The sequence below is a fragment of the Hylaeus anthracinus genome, unplaced genomic scaffold (genome assembly GCF_026225885.1).
Source record: "Hylaeus anthracinus isolate JK02 unplaced genomic scaffold, UHH_iyHylAnth1.0_haploid 0, whole genome shotgun sequence".
Lineage (NCBI taxonomy): Eukaryota > Metazoa > Arthropoda > Insecta > Hymenoptera > Colletidae > Hylaeus > Hylaeus anthracinus.
The window spans coordinates 517,804-533,588 of record NW_026533254.1 but is presented as its reverse complement, the minus strand read 5'-3'; the positions used below and the strand labels follow the sequence as shown (position 1 = coordinate 533,588).

Here is a 15,785-nt window from a genome sequence, read left to right as displayed (position 1 = left end):
AAATATAAACAATAAATTTCTTTGAAAATTAACCTTTTTTTTTAAGTAAATGGTGCTCTTCCTTTTGTTATTGTGTATTATTGCATGCACTCCTCATCTCTCTCATGGATCTTCTTCTACTATGAAAGAAGTTGAGTTCAGAAAACTGCATCTCCATCAGTTTCGAGTTGGATAAGCCTATGGTAATAATTAGAATTTTAATAAATTGTCGCACACGATATAAATCAAACATTACTCACGAAGTGATGCAAAAAAACAAGCGAGGGTATTCCCAGGTATTCCATAGATATTACCAACTCGCGTAGGATTAAGGACACTAGGTTGGTGCTGGCTCTATTTTCAATTTCCAAAAAAAGTAATGTTTTCTTTTCCGTTTAGACTCATGAATTTTCTTTTATCCAAAGAAAACATTTAGAACCGAAGGGCATACTACTTACTATGGGCTTACTAAAGACTACAAGTACTTACTATAGAAGCGTGTGTCACGCGAGGAACTACTGACAGTAAGTGGTATCTCTGTAAATAAATGACGAAGATTTCTCGACGAGATACGACCTCGGGGACGTTTTTGGAGAGAGGTTTCCCATTGGCAACGAAAGGAGAAGAGAGAAATATCTGGCGGTCTTCTCCATCTTGATTAACGGCTGCTTAAGAATAGTGAAAGTTTCTCTAACTTGCGTCACGACGCCTTTCCCGAAGAAGACGCGGAAATCGACGCCTTCCTCTTACACGGACAATCGATCTTTCCGCAGGTGTCGTTCGCGTTTATCCGCTGTATAATTTCCCATATTCGATCGTATTGTAAAGCAATCTTTCCCAAACCGTGTTTCGCATGACATCCAGTGAGCCTGGGAAAACTATTAAGTGTAAAAATTAATTCTTTTATTAATTAGTTCTAATTCTTTTGTATTCAATCATTCCTAATTCTAGAAATTGAAGTAAAAATACTCACATGCCATTTTGTTACACTAAAATGACAATCTTCCAACACCCTCAGGGGCTGTAGTTATGTTTATAGGGTTATGGTCTATAAGGGTAGCCAGAAGGTCATTTTATTCTTTGCGTATTTAAATAACATCAATAACGTACACTATGTATGTTTTAACTAATATATACAGGGTGTTCAGGCTATCAGTAGCCAGCGTTTTTCTCGTAAATGGTACATGAAATGAAAGAGGAAAAATTTATACTGTTTTTTGTGTGCAATGTAACCAGATATAATAGATCTTTCGTATTTGTATTATTTTCTGAGAAATGAAGGTGACCTTCGGTTTTTTTTTTTTAATGGAATGGTATATTTTTTGTAACAAAAATATGGTAGAGTACATATCGCTGTCCTGCGAAAATCTGTGACAAGGTTGGATCTCCATCTTGATATTACGTTATGAAAATTTTCAAGTAATAAAGTGAAATTACTCGTTACCTATGAATTTTAGGGCTAATAAAGGTCAATACTTTTTTTATTTAGAATTCGATACACTACCATATTTTTATATCAAAAATATACCATTCCATTTAAAAAACCGAAGGTCACCTTCATTTCTCAGAAAAGAGTATAAGTACGAAAGATTTATCTATCTGGTTACATAAAAACAGTAACACTTTTTCCTCTTTCAGTTTTCTGTCATATGTACCATTTACGAGAAAAACGCTGGCTAGCAATAGCTTGAACACCCTGTATATGCATGTATAAACTGAAATTCTTCGACTTCCATACATCTGCATGTATAAAAAACATACATATGCATATACATTATTTTATACACATATGTATGTATTTAATATTGTTAAAAATCTCAAGTCAGTTTTATCAATGTTATACATTGAAGTTTTGAATGGGGTTTTTTCGAAACATGACAAGTACATAAAAGGAAAACTTGCACAAGGCATGTAATTGCAATTAGTTTCAATGTTAGCCCATAGCAACGATTACTACTGTCGTCGCAAGATAATTACAGGTCGCTATTGTGAGCAAACTGTCACCGCCATTGATTGGTATCTCAATTGTTACTGCAAACATTGTGTCATCGTAATTATAGATATTATTGTTTTCATCATGAGATAATGTTCTTTGTTGTATTCTAACCAATTGCTATTACAGAAGTGGAAGTTAACTATCGGTTAAGAGATATGTAAGGTATCAATTTGTACTGTTGTTCAATATTTATAAATACATTTATCTAATCCTTTAATTTTCTGTAAATAATGAAGCATAAACAGTAAAATAGATAAAGACTTATATATTATTTTATCCCTTAATTTTATAAATTATCACTTTTTAGGTTTTCTTTTATTTATTCCCGACTTTTGAACTCTAATATTATCGAACGTTTCGTATTATTTTTATTTTAGCGTAAAAGTTCATAATAAGCTTATCAATGACAAGTTAACGATCATTTTTATATATTAAAAAAAAAAATGTATGCTCGCTTCGACTACACTTCTAAATATCCATATCGTTTTAACAAATAACATGTATACCTTCCATTCTTTTGTATTATTTTGTTCGAACTGAGATATGCTACCATTTATGTAAAAAGAAAAAAAGTAAATATACATGTCGAATTGAGTAAACTCCTTCTTTTCGAAGTCGGTTAAAAATTGAAGAGTTTGCTACTACTTTCAAAATTATTAAAAGAATAAAAAGTTTTGACACTGCCAGTTTTCATCGACTTTTACAAAACAACTCACTTGTTTTTTTTAAATAGGGGCACCAGAGGATCATTCGAAAGGTTCGCCGAGATTCTTCTAAAGAACTTTGGAACCGCATGATCTGGCTATGATTGAAGCACAGTACCAAACAGATAGGACACAAAATGAGGTCATGATAAGCTGTTTTATCAAAAATGTTCCAATTAAACCCATTCTTCCCTATTGGTTTGTAGTGTAGAGTCACATTAACACTTTATTTACCGGGAGCCTATTTATAGGCTTTTTAATTGCAGTATTTAGTTATTCGAATTTATTTACTGTGTTGATGGTTGTCTATGAACAATGTACCTAGTACTAGTATGAAGGAATTATTGTCAACCTAGATTGGCATGTGCTAATGTAGAAAATTCTTTTTTGAATTAAAGTCTGCTTCTAAATAGCCCGGTAGATAAAGTGTTAAGATGTGTAATAGATTCTTTGGCAAGTATCCAAGTAAGACTGCGATTTGCCTAGTAGCTTTGACTATTAAAACCGAGAAAATTTGATACATTGCACGGTAATACCGTGAAAGTTCTACAAAAAAAAAACGATGCTACTTTTCTTCCAACAAGTTTTGTTATCGCAGTATCGATGAACATCTAATGCGATATTTTATACGATATATAGTAATCAAAGCAAATAAGGAATTCCTCAGATTATTACAACCATTCAAATTAATTTTATAAATGTTGTTATCACGAAACATTGAAAAATTAATGAACTGAGGAATAGTAAGAGAGAAGAGCAGGGGTATCAGGTGAGACAGAATAACACGTCATTGTTTTATGTAAAAATACATAAAAAAAGCTTTATTTCGCCACCGTTTTCTTGCAAAAAATAACGTATAAAAAAACTTTTAATCCTAGTCGTCGTCGTCGTCGTCTTATTTCTAACCAACGTTAGAATAATCATCATCATCAGCATCATCATCATCATGATCGTGGTCATCGTCTTGGTAATCATCACGGTCATCCATATGATCGCGGTCGTTCTCACGTAAGTCGTAATTATCGCGCAACTCCAAATCGCGAGCAGGACCGACGTAAGCGTCGTCGTCGTGAGGACAGCGATCGACCGGATCGCAGCCTCCATTTCTTGCTCGAACGTGATCCTGCTCGTCACCACGGTCGTCCACGTGGGATCACAGAGAATAGCGTCCAAAAGGATCGCCGTTGAGCCATGGCCGAAGCCGTGCCCGAAGTCGTGAATGCGTGCGTGTCGCGGAGCGTGGATATTGGGCCGATTGCGAGTAGAGGAGGATCTGTGGAGCTTCAACGGGCAATTTGTGTGACTAGTAAGGCCCTGATCCGCCGGGGGGCCCGTAGTTCGAGCTGGGTCCGCTCGGCCCGCTACCACCGATGCCAGTGGAACCACCGCCGTGTCCATCCAGACCACCGCCGAGTCCACCTCCAAGACCACCGCCGAGTCCTCCACCGATTCCTCCGCCGATTCCTCCGCCGATTCCTCCACCGATTCCTCCGCCGATTCCACCGCCACCTCCACCACCACCTCCGGACGTGACTTCTTTCTGTAATTCATACAAAGTGATTTATTCAGTAAATAATTAAGTAAACCATTCGAAACGTGTAAATGGCCGTTCATTAATTACGTGAGGATATTAGGTTGTTCGAAAAGTTTCTTCCATTTCATTAATAAGTAATGCATTCACAATATTTTATGTCTAATGTTACCTTATTGAATTGCTTACGATTCATTTGGCTCTACTGCTGTTACAATATTAACATCTAAGAAATCAGGTTGTCCATTTATATAAACATTAGCACACAAAATAACTGAGTGCAAGTCACGGAAGAAACTTCTGGGACAACCTAATAATTTTAACTATTTTTAACCCTCCTCCGTCTCCATATAACGACACATAACATTTCTTGGACCGTTCTTTCTCGTTTTTACTTAGTATTTTACCTAGAGTTTCTCTGAAAAGAGTTAAATAGTTGAATGTCATTAAAAAGGGTTCGGTTACAATGATATTTGTTTGTTGCGTTTATTAGTGCTAGCTTGGGGAGTTCCCCAAGGTCTTTATTTGCTATTGCACTGTCTAATTCTTATTTTTTTGCCTTTAGGCTTTTTCTATTCCTTATGTTTTTTAGTCAGCCCTAATCCAACCATGAAAAACCGGGGCGAACCCCGCTCGGGATTCAAAAACCCAGGCTCTTAGTGTGGTAGTCGGTTACGCTACGCACTGCTCTACTGAAGATGACGTGAATTGCTACTTTTGAATCACACGTGATTCATGCATATTATTGTTAGTAATTCAACCTCATACTCATGTAAGCATATGTAAATATGTACATGTCATATATGTAAACATGTATATATCCATAAAATGACAAACCACAAAACGTTTCTTTTACGGGACCAACTAGAAGAAATATTCGACAAGATGCAAGAGGTTTCACTTCGATTCATCAAGCCATCTCGACGTAATTGACAAGCATACCTAAAAATCACGGTTTTTTGGTAAAAAAAAAACGGATAAAAAATGACAAATCGCAAAAAGTCTTGATGGCAGGATCACCGGAGGAACATGCTCTACAAAATGTAACAGGTTTCATTCTGATTGGTCAAGCCATCTCGGCGTAATCGGTGAACAGACATTAAAAAAAAAAAAATAATAATATACATTTCGAATTGAGTAACCTCCTCCTTTTCGAAGTCGGTTAAAAATGTACTCGTTTTCTGGGTTCGATTTAGAGCCTATGACCTTTTAAATAAATTCAATTCACTCGTGATTCAATCAAGTTCATTCTCAATCACGATAATCCCTCACAGTGATTCGTGATTCTTTGTGGTTGCTTCTGATTGGTAGAGAACATTCTTTTCACTTTTCACGAATCATGTTGTTCTTTGATTATATATGTATTATAATATCGTCTAAAAACAATGTTAATGTTATTTTAATACAATTTAAATTTGACTCATTTGTAGTTTCTTGAATTTCCGCTAAGGGGAGTCAGCGAGACACTAACGATAACAATTATCATGAACAGCTTCTGAAACGCCATCGTCCCGATCACGTTCGTGATCGAAGTTTAATCACGACTGCGATCGTGATTGTGTGATCACTAGACTGCGGATTTTTATGGATTTATAGGAAATTTGAATATGCACGAAACTACAAAATGCACACAGTATGCAATAATATAAAAAATATTAAAAGTAAAGTTTGCATTATAATCTTTGTAGGGTAAAATGAATTCTTATGTAAGTTCAATTTTTGTACGTACGTTTGCAAACATTTTATTTTGCATAAAGATCCGCAGTATAGTAATCACGGCATCCCTGTACTCTACTGTGCGCCCTTCGAAACATAGTTGTAACGGATTATGTCAGAATGACTTTTACACCGCCTCTCCCCCAAAGTAAGCTCACGTATAGATTTCTTAACATTCTTCCATCCTCTTTGACACCTTCGCATAATTAATGAACGACCTCTAACCGAAACCCGAGCCGTCGTATGTATTTAGAGAGGCACGCGTTATTCACCATTTTTTATAACCGAAAGGACAAATTTCAATTCGTTTCATTGTAGATAAGAAACTATCCGGCAACGTGTCGATGCAAATATACTTACAGGACCAATGTGATATTTTTAAAAAATCGATTGTTCCTGTCATTTGTAACGAATGACGAATACGTCACGATTACATGTTTCACGAATGTCGTCTTAAAAGTTGGAAAACTAATCTCTAAAATTGCCAGAGCTATGAAACTTTGAACGAGTTTTTCTCTAAACGACACTTTTCAAGCTGGGTGACAGGTTTCTGAGAAAACTATGAGAGTGATTGAAACTATAAGCCGTATGGAAAATTTGAAAAGAATTCATGATATAGTTTTCTCTGTAAACGTTTTCTGAATACACCTCTAGTAAATGTCCTTTTACAATGGTCTGCTCAATTAACGCTGAGGAAAAAGGTACAGTGGGTGTAGAATGTATTCGTACACCAATCAATTTCCTAAAAAGCTTTTGTGTGAAATTGTAGTTTCTTAACTTCTTTTTTTATAATCAATGATATTTTACATATTCTCGGAAGTCTCTAAGATAGATCTAGTCCAAACAACATTTACTAGTTAATATAATTTGTGAAATTAACAAAAACTAACTCTTCTTAACTTCCTTTTTTTATAATCAATGATATTTTAAATATTCTCCGAAGTCTCTAAGATAGATATGGTCCAAACAACATTTACTAGTTAATATAATTTGTAAAATTAACAAAAAAGGTGTGGTAAAAGTATAGAAGCAATAAGTATTTGTGCGATTCTTATGACGAACCATTTACAGTAGAGTTTGTAACGTAAACATGTTAGTTTATTGCTCCGTAGGAATTAGAAAACATCAAATTTCCAGTAAAGTACTTTTAAACAGCTGTGCTTGTGAATACTTATTGCTCCAACAATTCTATCGATTAATTCTTTTTTTCTTGTTAATTTCGCAACTTACATAAATAGCTATTTTTTTTGTAATCTGTCTATTCTAGAGATTTCCGAGAATATGTAGAATGTCATTGCTTATAAAAAATAAGTTACAAAATTACAATTTTATACAGTTTTTTTGGAAATTGATCGGCGTATGAATACTTTCTACATCCACTGTAGGTGGTAGAACGAGGAAATAACCAAACGATTGAGAAGTGTCAGGATTATGACATAGGAATAGCAATGATAAATAGAAAATTAAACAGAAAATTAAACAGAGAATGCAGTTCCGACAGGAAGTTTGATAATAGTAAGAAAGTAGGTTATAGCCATGAGAATAAGTTAAACGCAATCTCCAAATGCGTTGTAAAAAAAAAAGAAGAAACCTCTACCATTCCTATCCTTATATTTAACCCTTTGCACTCGGGGCCTTTTTTGGTATCTACTAGCAACTCGAAATGCATTCTTAACATTCTATAGCCACGAATTCTAAGCTTAATGAGGTTGCCTTTACTTCGCCGACAATCATTTTATCGATACTTCGAGTTCCAAAGAAACGAAATCGAAATAAACATTATTGTTAGTCGATTTACTGCGTCAAACCTAATGCTGACCGAGAATCACCTCTCGAGTGCAAAGGGTTAAGGAAAACTGCTCTAGTCACTGCGTAAAAATAGAACAATATGCATGTATGCATCGTGTATAAACGTGTAAAAGTGACTAACAAATCAACTATTAACCGGAGCTGTTAGGTAAAGGAACAATGGAAAGAGCAAAAATCTGAGAAATGAAGAATCACGCACCTGCGTCTTGTATTTGATGAAGTAAACTTCCGGTTTGCTGGGTTGCGTCGGCGCGATTGTAGGTAGGTTGATTTCTGGCGCTTCTTCGGGCTTCTTAACCAACACGTAGATCAACGTCTTCTGTTCGTCTTGCTGAGGAAGAGCAGGAATGACAGGTGCGGTTGGAGTCGGGGGAGTAGGCGCCTTGATGAAAATGATCTTGTAGTGTTTCTGAGCTGGCGCTGGTGGCGCGATGGGTCTCAGCGGCCTTTCTTCCGGTGCTTCTGGTGGTGGTACGTGGACGTAGATGTGCTTCTGGATGAGGGATCCACCGCCGAAGCCGCCGCCGCCGCCACCGCCGCCACCGCCACCGCCGCCAGCACCGCCACCGAAGCCTCCTCCGAAGCCACCTCCGAATCCGCCACCGAATCCACCACCGAGTCCGCCACCGAGTCCACCCCCGAGTCCACCTCCGAGACCTCCGCCCAGTCCTCCGCCCAGTCCTCCGCCATGTCCACCGCCGAGGCCACCTCCGAGGCCACCTCCGAGTCCTCCTCCTCCGGTTCCACCTGGTGCTCCATAGCTAGAGCTCGGTTGGGAGTAAGAGTAGCCAGCTTCCGGTCGCGCCATCGCCGTTGCGGCGAGCACCACGATCTGCGAACACAATAAGAGCTTTGATTAGTAGCTTAATAGCACGACGAGATGTGTTGTATGTTGTATACAGGATGTCCCAAAGATGTTGGAACTCCTTGAAAGGGGTATACACCATAAAGGAAACGTCTGTGCAAAACTTCAGCTTTTTAGGTTCAAGGGTTCAGCCTGGACGTTGATTGTAATCAGTTAGGGCTTCATTCTTATATACAGGGTGTCCCAAAAATGTTGTAACACCTTGAAAAGGGTGGTTTCGGGGGGGGGGGCGCCGCGATTTGAAACAACTTTTTCCAACAATAAGCAAAATTTGTGGACTACTGAATTTCGCATACACAAATAAGTTGTAGTGTCCTTCAGGTTGAGACTTATACTGGGTGTCCCAAAAATGTTGTAACATCTTGAGAAGGGTAGTTCGGGGATTGATTTGAAACAACTTTTTCCTTAGCGAAAATGTTGTCCGAGGCTTCGTTGAGGAGATATTAACGGAAAACCCCGACCAATCGGAGCGCGAGTATGCCGGTGGAGCGGCCGCGGTAGCGTATGAGCGCGGCCGCTCCACCAGCATCCTGGCGCTCTGATTGGTCAATGTTTTCTGTTAATATCTCCATAACAAAGCCTCGTACAACATTTTCGCCAAGGAAAAACATGTTTCAAATCACCGCACGAACCACCTCTTTCAAGGACCTCCAACATTTTTGCAACACCCTGTATAAGTCTCAACCTGATGGACACTACAACTTATCAGTATATGCGAAGTTCAGTAGTCAACAAATTTTGCTTATTGTTGGTCTACTAACAGAATTTCGTTTTACAAATATATGTGCTCTCTTAGAATGTATAACAGTTTTATAATACAAAACGTAGTATTGGAATGTTGTAAAGTAAATTTTGAAAATATTCTGTACGCTCGTTTGTGTGTATGTGTTAATCTCTGTTTCAGTTTGTATCTCGCGAATGGTTTACCAGGAAATGCAGAGAGAAAATACAGATGATTTTTAAAAAAATTGTGTATGTATCAAGATATGTATTGCCGTTTACGTGTACTGGAGAGAGAATGGAATGCATACATCTTTCGCGTAATTAAAGTTAAAGTCATCTAAATGATTAAGAAATTGTGGCACTTTTTGTATAATGTATAAAGGAGACGGATTTTCCTCTGTTTTGAGATAATGTTTAACGACAGGAGACTATCATAATTGCGAGTCTAGTGAAATTTATATTAAACAAGAACATAATAGTAACAATAGATTGAAAGTCGAAGACAATTGTTAATTGGAATAAATGAAATACCAAAAAAAGACCGAGGTCTAAGATAATTGCTATTGAACGAAATGAAGTAATAATAGAATCAAAATACAAGGAAATTGATATCGAATTCATATTTCTTGAAAATTAAGTATTGATAAAACCGAATTCTAGGAAAATCGATGTTATAAAATACTTGAAATATCAATGGTGTCGAAGACCAGGAAAATTGTTATTAAAGTAAAATTAAGTAAAAATGGCATCAAAGTTTAAGAGAATTGTTATTAAAAGTAATGAAAGAACAACAAAACTGTAGTCCAGTACAGTAACAAACTGTAGTTTGTTATTAAACCAAAGTGAAAGAGTAATAAAATGGAGGAAGGGTATCGAAAGACAGAAACAACGAAAGAGAAAAACAAGTCTCGGAAGATCTCATGCAACAAGCCTATTGTTAGATGGACGAAACAGAGACGGGAGATCGTGTGGAAGTTGAAAGTTTCCGCGTTTTCGGTTAGTCTTTCATAATAATCGTTGATACGGTCATCGAGTGCATTGACACCGTGTAGAATTGCATCTGTATCGTCTTCTAGGTCGTCATCGGTCCCACTCTCTCTCTACTTTCTCCCATACCATCTCCCTTTCTATTCTCTCCAGAAATTCTCATTTTTATTTTCTCCCTCTCGTTCCTTGGTGTTTCGCGTAGTCACGTCGCACACTTTCACGCCGGAGACAATTATCGCGCAATTTCATCATCGTCCTTTTTGCTCTCAACGATTACAGCCCATTATAATTTTCGTGGAACTTCCAGCAGTTTCCTTCAAACCGCGATTAAATTTCCAACGTTCTCAGTTTCTTATGGTTTTGGCATCTTGCAAATAAATTCGCAATTTTTAAATTTGCAAATCTTTGATATCGACAACATTATTTACTTATACTTACAAGAATATTGATCGGGAAAATAAGTTATTCGAAAAACATCTATTCATTTGAAACTAAAATTTTTCCATCGTACCAATTTAAAGTTAAATTGTTGTAGGATCTTTAATGACTCCTTTAGAATAGAATATCTCACAACAATTTATTGCTAAAGCAAGGTAGTTGTAAAGTCTCCATTTGAAATTGATAAAACACGAGTTTCTTTCAAATTGAAGAAAAACATCGGTTGTAAAGGATCGTTACATCGTATCCTTAGTTACGCATAGTATTTCATGTAACTATGTATATTAATTTCATGGATAGGGAGAAACTAAATAATTAATATCACTGCTAACAAAGTTGGATGTAATTATCTCTCGTTAAAAAACATCACCCACGGTGAAGAATTCCTAATGCAAAGAATTGTACCATCGACTTTTACATAGTAATTTATACAAATTAGTTCAACTCGAAGCTCATCGATCGCTGTACTGATCGCTGTACTCGAGTAGAAGAACCGAACGTCACTGTGCAACTGTCGACGAATATTTACACTGAATTTAACATAGTAATATTCACATAAAATATATTTATATATAAACACTTTCGAGCGATGAACGCCTATGGACGTACGAAGAACGCGCTTGTTTATTGGTATTACAGGATTTCCGCACATGTAATAAGCATTTAAATATTAGCAAAAGGAAGTGTCGATCTCTGTCTTGACATAGTGAAAGTGTCAATACAGTAGAAATATACACGTATGCTGAGAAAAGAGAAAAACCAGGAGACCAAATTATGGCCTGTACTTCCTCTATACTTAAAATCAGCCAAAACAGTAACTTGATCGATTTAATTACTAAAAAGAGAGTATTTAACCAGAAGAATTCTTCAATAAATCAATTTTCCATTCGTATAATTTCGTTTCGAACGAAAACTTTGGAATTAAATTTTGTAAAATCCACTCTGAATTGTAAGAAATGCGAGAAATAAATGTACAAACAATTGAAATATTTTTGTACTTTTATATAAACAAGGTAGCAAATAAATTTGAGTAAATTACCTTCATTATTTTTTAAATTGAAAGTGTCATCTAGGGTAACAAGTCGTCGAGATACTATTTGATGGCAAATGTGCAATATTAGTCCATTGAAGAAGTATTATAATTAAGATTTAGATTCACAGAATTTAGTTTTTAAGTTTGAGTACACATAGAAATATGTGAATTGAAAAACCTGATTTTCCATCTTTATACATAGACTTGAAGTCAATAAAATTTTGTTATAGAAACTAAGAATAGGAGTCACGTTAATTTGTTCATTTGACCTAATCTGAACCAAAGTTCTTATATCGAGTGCGGAGTTGAGTTTTTTTTTTGGAAGCTATTACTTCAACAGAATCAATTATTTGTACTTGAATCACTGTACTTGGCCACTGGCCACCAAGACATAAATAAATTTGTAAAATTTGAAATTGGTGTATCCAATAGTTTCGAAAGAAAAAGATTCGAAGCGTTCAGGTTTTTGGTCTGCAAACTAGACAGGCCCGATCCAGATTTGTAGATAGAGCTTAAGACCGACGCGACTTAATTGCGCGAAAGGAAATAGAAACCAGTGATGAAACCTGCTGAAGTACGAGATCCAAACGTTCCCAGGTCTAACAATAAGTGCTGAGTCTACATATAGAGTTTGAAATCGCTACGACCAATGTTTTTTTGAAAAGAGCTTTTGAAGTATCCAAGAATCCTCGAGATAGACAGACACGTTTAAATGTGACTTTAAAGCGTGTAGTGATAAAAATAGGAAAGAGTAAGGATACCAGTAGTGTACGTAAACGAAATTACGACGTCTAAGTGACAATTGAAGAGATCGAGAAGGAAAGGATATAGAGTTTGAAATCGCTACGAGCAATCATTTTATAAAAAGAGCTTTCCAAATATTCAAGAATTCTCGAGATAGACAGAGACGTTCAAATGTGACTTTAACGCGTGTAGAGATAAAAATAGGAAAGAGTAACGATATCACTAGTGTACGTAAACGAAAGTACGACGCTAAGTGAGAATTGAAGAGAAGGAAAGGGAAGAGTGAGAAGACGAAAGATGTTCGACTCACCATGAATGCCCTCATGGTTGCTGCTGTTCCTGGATTTGAGGACTGATGCTCTGCGGATGCCACGGTGCCCCTTTTATACCTGCCCTGGCCCCACTCGCATCTCGACCCATCACCTATGTTGATGAGAATCCGTGTTGCGAATCTCTTTCTCTCGCTCCCTCTTTCTCCTCCTACGGTCGGATTTCGTTGCAACTGATTTTTCTTCCGTTTGTTTAACCGTTAGCCGAACTTGACTCACCACCGAACCCTTTCGATACCAGGAAGTGACGTCCCTGAACTTTAACTGTCGCCCTTCCTGGGGACGAATACGTGACACGACCATGATCGAACACCATTTTGGCAGGTGAACGAGCACGAACTTTCTAAAGCTGTCTAATGCTCCCTTGTACCGACTAGTACTTGCCACTTGGCGAACTGTAGACACGAATTTACGTATTTGCGCAATGCCCGGCTACGCAATTGCGATTTTGGTTGGCAACATAATTCTAAAGACACCGTTTGAAATTTAGGAAACCCAAGTTCTTTTCAAATCTCGTGCCAGTAGAAACTGAAAGACAATATTGATTCGCCAATTTTTAGTAGGGCTACCGTGCTGTATCTTTAGCCAGTGTCTCTCAAACTTTTAATAATCCATGTCACTCGATGACTCTAGTTACTCTCAAAAGTTTCTGTCTCGACTTGCACTTGGTTCTTTTATGTGACGGTGTTTATATGAATTGGCAACCTTATCGCTTACAAGTAGTTGATGTTATAACAGTAATAGAGTAAGATAGATCGTTCGTAACACACTAGTGTAACATAGAACATAAAATATTGCGCTTATTATTAAAATAAAAGAATTTTTTAACCTAATACATAGAGTTACATACATACAGACAGTGAAATAAGTATTCGTACAGGAACCAATTCAAAATAAAACTTCATACAGTGGGTGTAGAATGTATTCGTAAATCGATCAATTTCCCAAAAAACTTTTGTTTTTGTGAAATAGTAGTTTATTAACTCCATTTTTTATAATCAATGATATTCTACATATTCTCGGAAATCTCTAGAATCTAGTTCAAACAACAATTACTAGTTTATATAATTTGCGAAATTAACAAGAAAATACGAAAAATTGGTAGAAATATAGAAGCAATAAGTATTCGCACGGTTCTTATGACGAACAATTTATAGTAGAATTTGTAACATAAGCACATTAGTTTATTGCTTCGTGGGAATTCGAAAACATTAAATTTCCAATAAAAAAGACTTAAAAAATGCTCAAATGAAGGAATGAAATAAGATCCTATCCCGAATAACATCGACATTTATGATAGTTAATTTAATGCCTAGAAGAGATGCAGTAATTATTTATAAATTAATGTAAATTTCGTTTTTCTTTTTTAAATGAAATTTTTAAAATTTAACACTTGTACGAATACTTATTGCTTTTGTATTTCTATCGATTTATTATTGTTTCTTGTTGATTTCTCACTTATACAAAATACCTAATCTTTTCGTACTGTATCTATTTTAGAGATTTCCAAGAATATATAGAATATCATTGTTTATAAAAAAAAAGTTAATAAATTACAATGTCACATAGCTTTTTTTGGAAATTGATCGATGTACAAATACTTTCTACACCCACTGTATATTAGGTGTACACATAAGTTCGGTGCCTTTACATATATTCAGCTGTAATTATTAGGTTGTCCTAAAAGTTTCTTTCGTGAATTGCATTCAATTATTTTCTGTGGCAGTGTTTATATAAATAGACAATCTAATTTCTTAGACATTGATGTTGTAACAGTAATGGAGCGAAATGAATTTTACACAATTTTGTAATGTAACATAAAACATAAAATATTGTATATATATTAATTATTAATAAAACGAAAGAAACTTTTGGGACAACCTAATACCTTTCAAACTGAAATTCTTTTCCCGCCGATCGGTGTCTTGAGGTATTAACTTCACGCTACTAGATTCACTATGTAACTTTAACCTCATTGGTGTATAACCTCGAAAAACAATACTTCGTACCACGAACCAATTCAAAATAAAACTTCATATATGAGGTGTGCGAATAAGGTCGGTGCCTTTACATATATTCACCTGTGACTACATTTTAAATTGACATTTTTTTTCCCGCCATTCGGTGTCTTAAGGGTGCGCAGGAGTCAGAACAGAATTCCGAATTGACTTCAGCGACAGTCGCGGAAAAGGTAGGAAACTCTGGGACACGGACAGAGAGGGCGATACAACAATTGCAGGAGAGACGAGGACAGGACGATTAGGCTAGCATGATTTTTTTTCCAGTATATTGAAGCAAAGAAGCAATATTTTCTAATAATTCTGGTTTTAATATATTCGTTACACTTTGGCGGATGCGACTACAAGGCCTGATGTTGAAAAAAGTATATGTAAACAAATTTCTTCTATAACAAAAAAAAACGTACTTTTATTGTTTATAAAGTTTTAAGGTTGAAATTGCAAAATCAGGCCTTAATTGTTTATTTTACAATTATAATTGTTTATTTTACATTATTTGAGTTTGCGTTTCGTTAATGTACGGATCCTACATTTTCAAAATTTGAACTTAACTTAGAACTACAAAAACGATGTTCGCATATGCAACTAATTTTTTAAGAAGAAAGTTACACGTGACGTGAAAAACACAAATGCGTATAATTAATAATGATTCGCGTGAACAGTCGTTACGTAATTCATTAATTAATATTTAGTTTATACATCCTGTTGTATAAATTGACTATTTCAATGGGCCTTACTCCTCGATTCACCAAAACTTGTATTCCGGATGTCGATGACCTTTTCAACATACCTTTCCAATTAAAAGTGGCTCTAGTTTTACTGTTCCACCTCGTCGTGTGCGAATAATAACGAGTATAACGTCTGTATTAGGTGGACTGGAAGATAATGTCGGTTTTGCAATTTTAAATACTTG

General features: G+C 36.0%; 1 protein-coding gene across 1 annotated transcript; it reads right to left on the bottom strand.

The window, feature by feature from the left end:
• Nucleotides 1-3,475: 3,475 nt before the first annotated feature.
• On the bottom strand, nt 3,476-13,153 carry LOC128893421 (uncharacterized). The gene is made up of 3 exons (XM_054154370.1): nt 12,836-13,153; nt 7,935-8,567; nt 3,476-4,219 (listed from the first exon to the last, which is right to left on the bottom strand). Exons 1-3 carry the CDS (start codon nt 12,848-12,850, stop codon nt 3,983-3,985), a joined length of 885 nt encoding a protein of 294 aa, XP_054010345.1. The 5' UTR covers nt 12,851-13,153; the 3' UTR covers nt 3,476-3,982.
• Nucleotides 13,154-15,785: the final 2,632 nt, after the last annotated feature.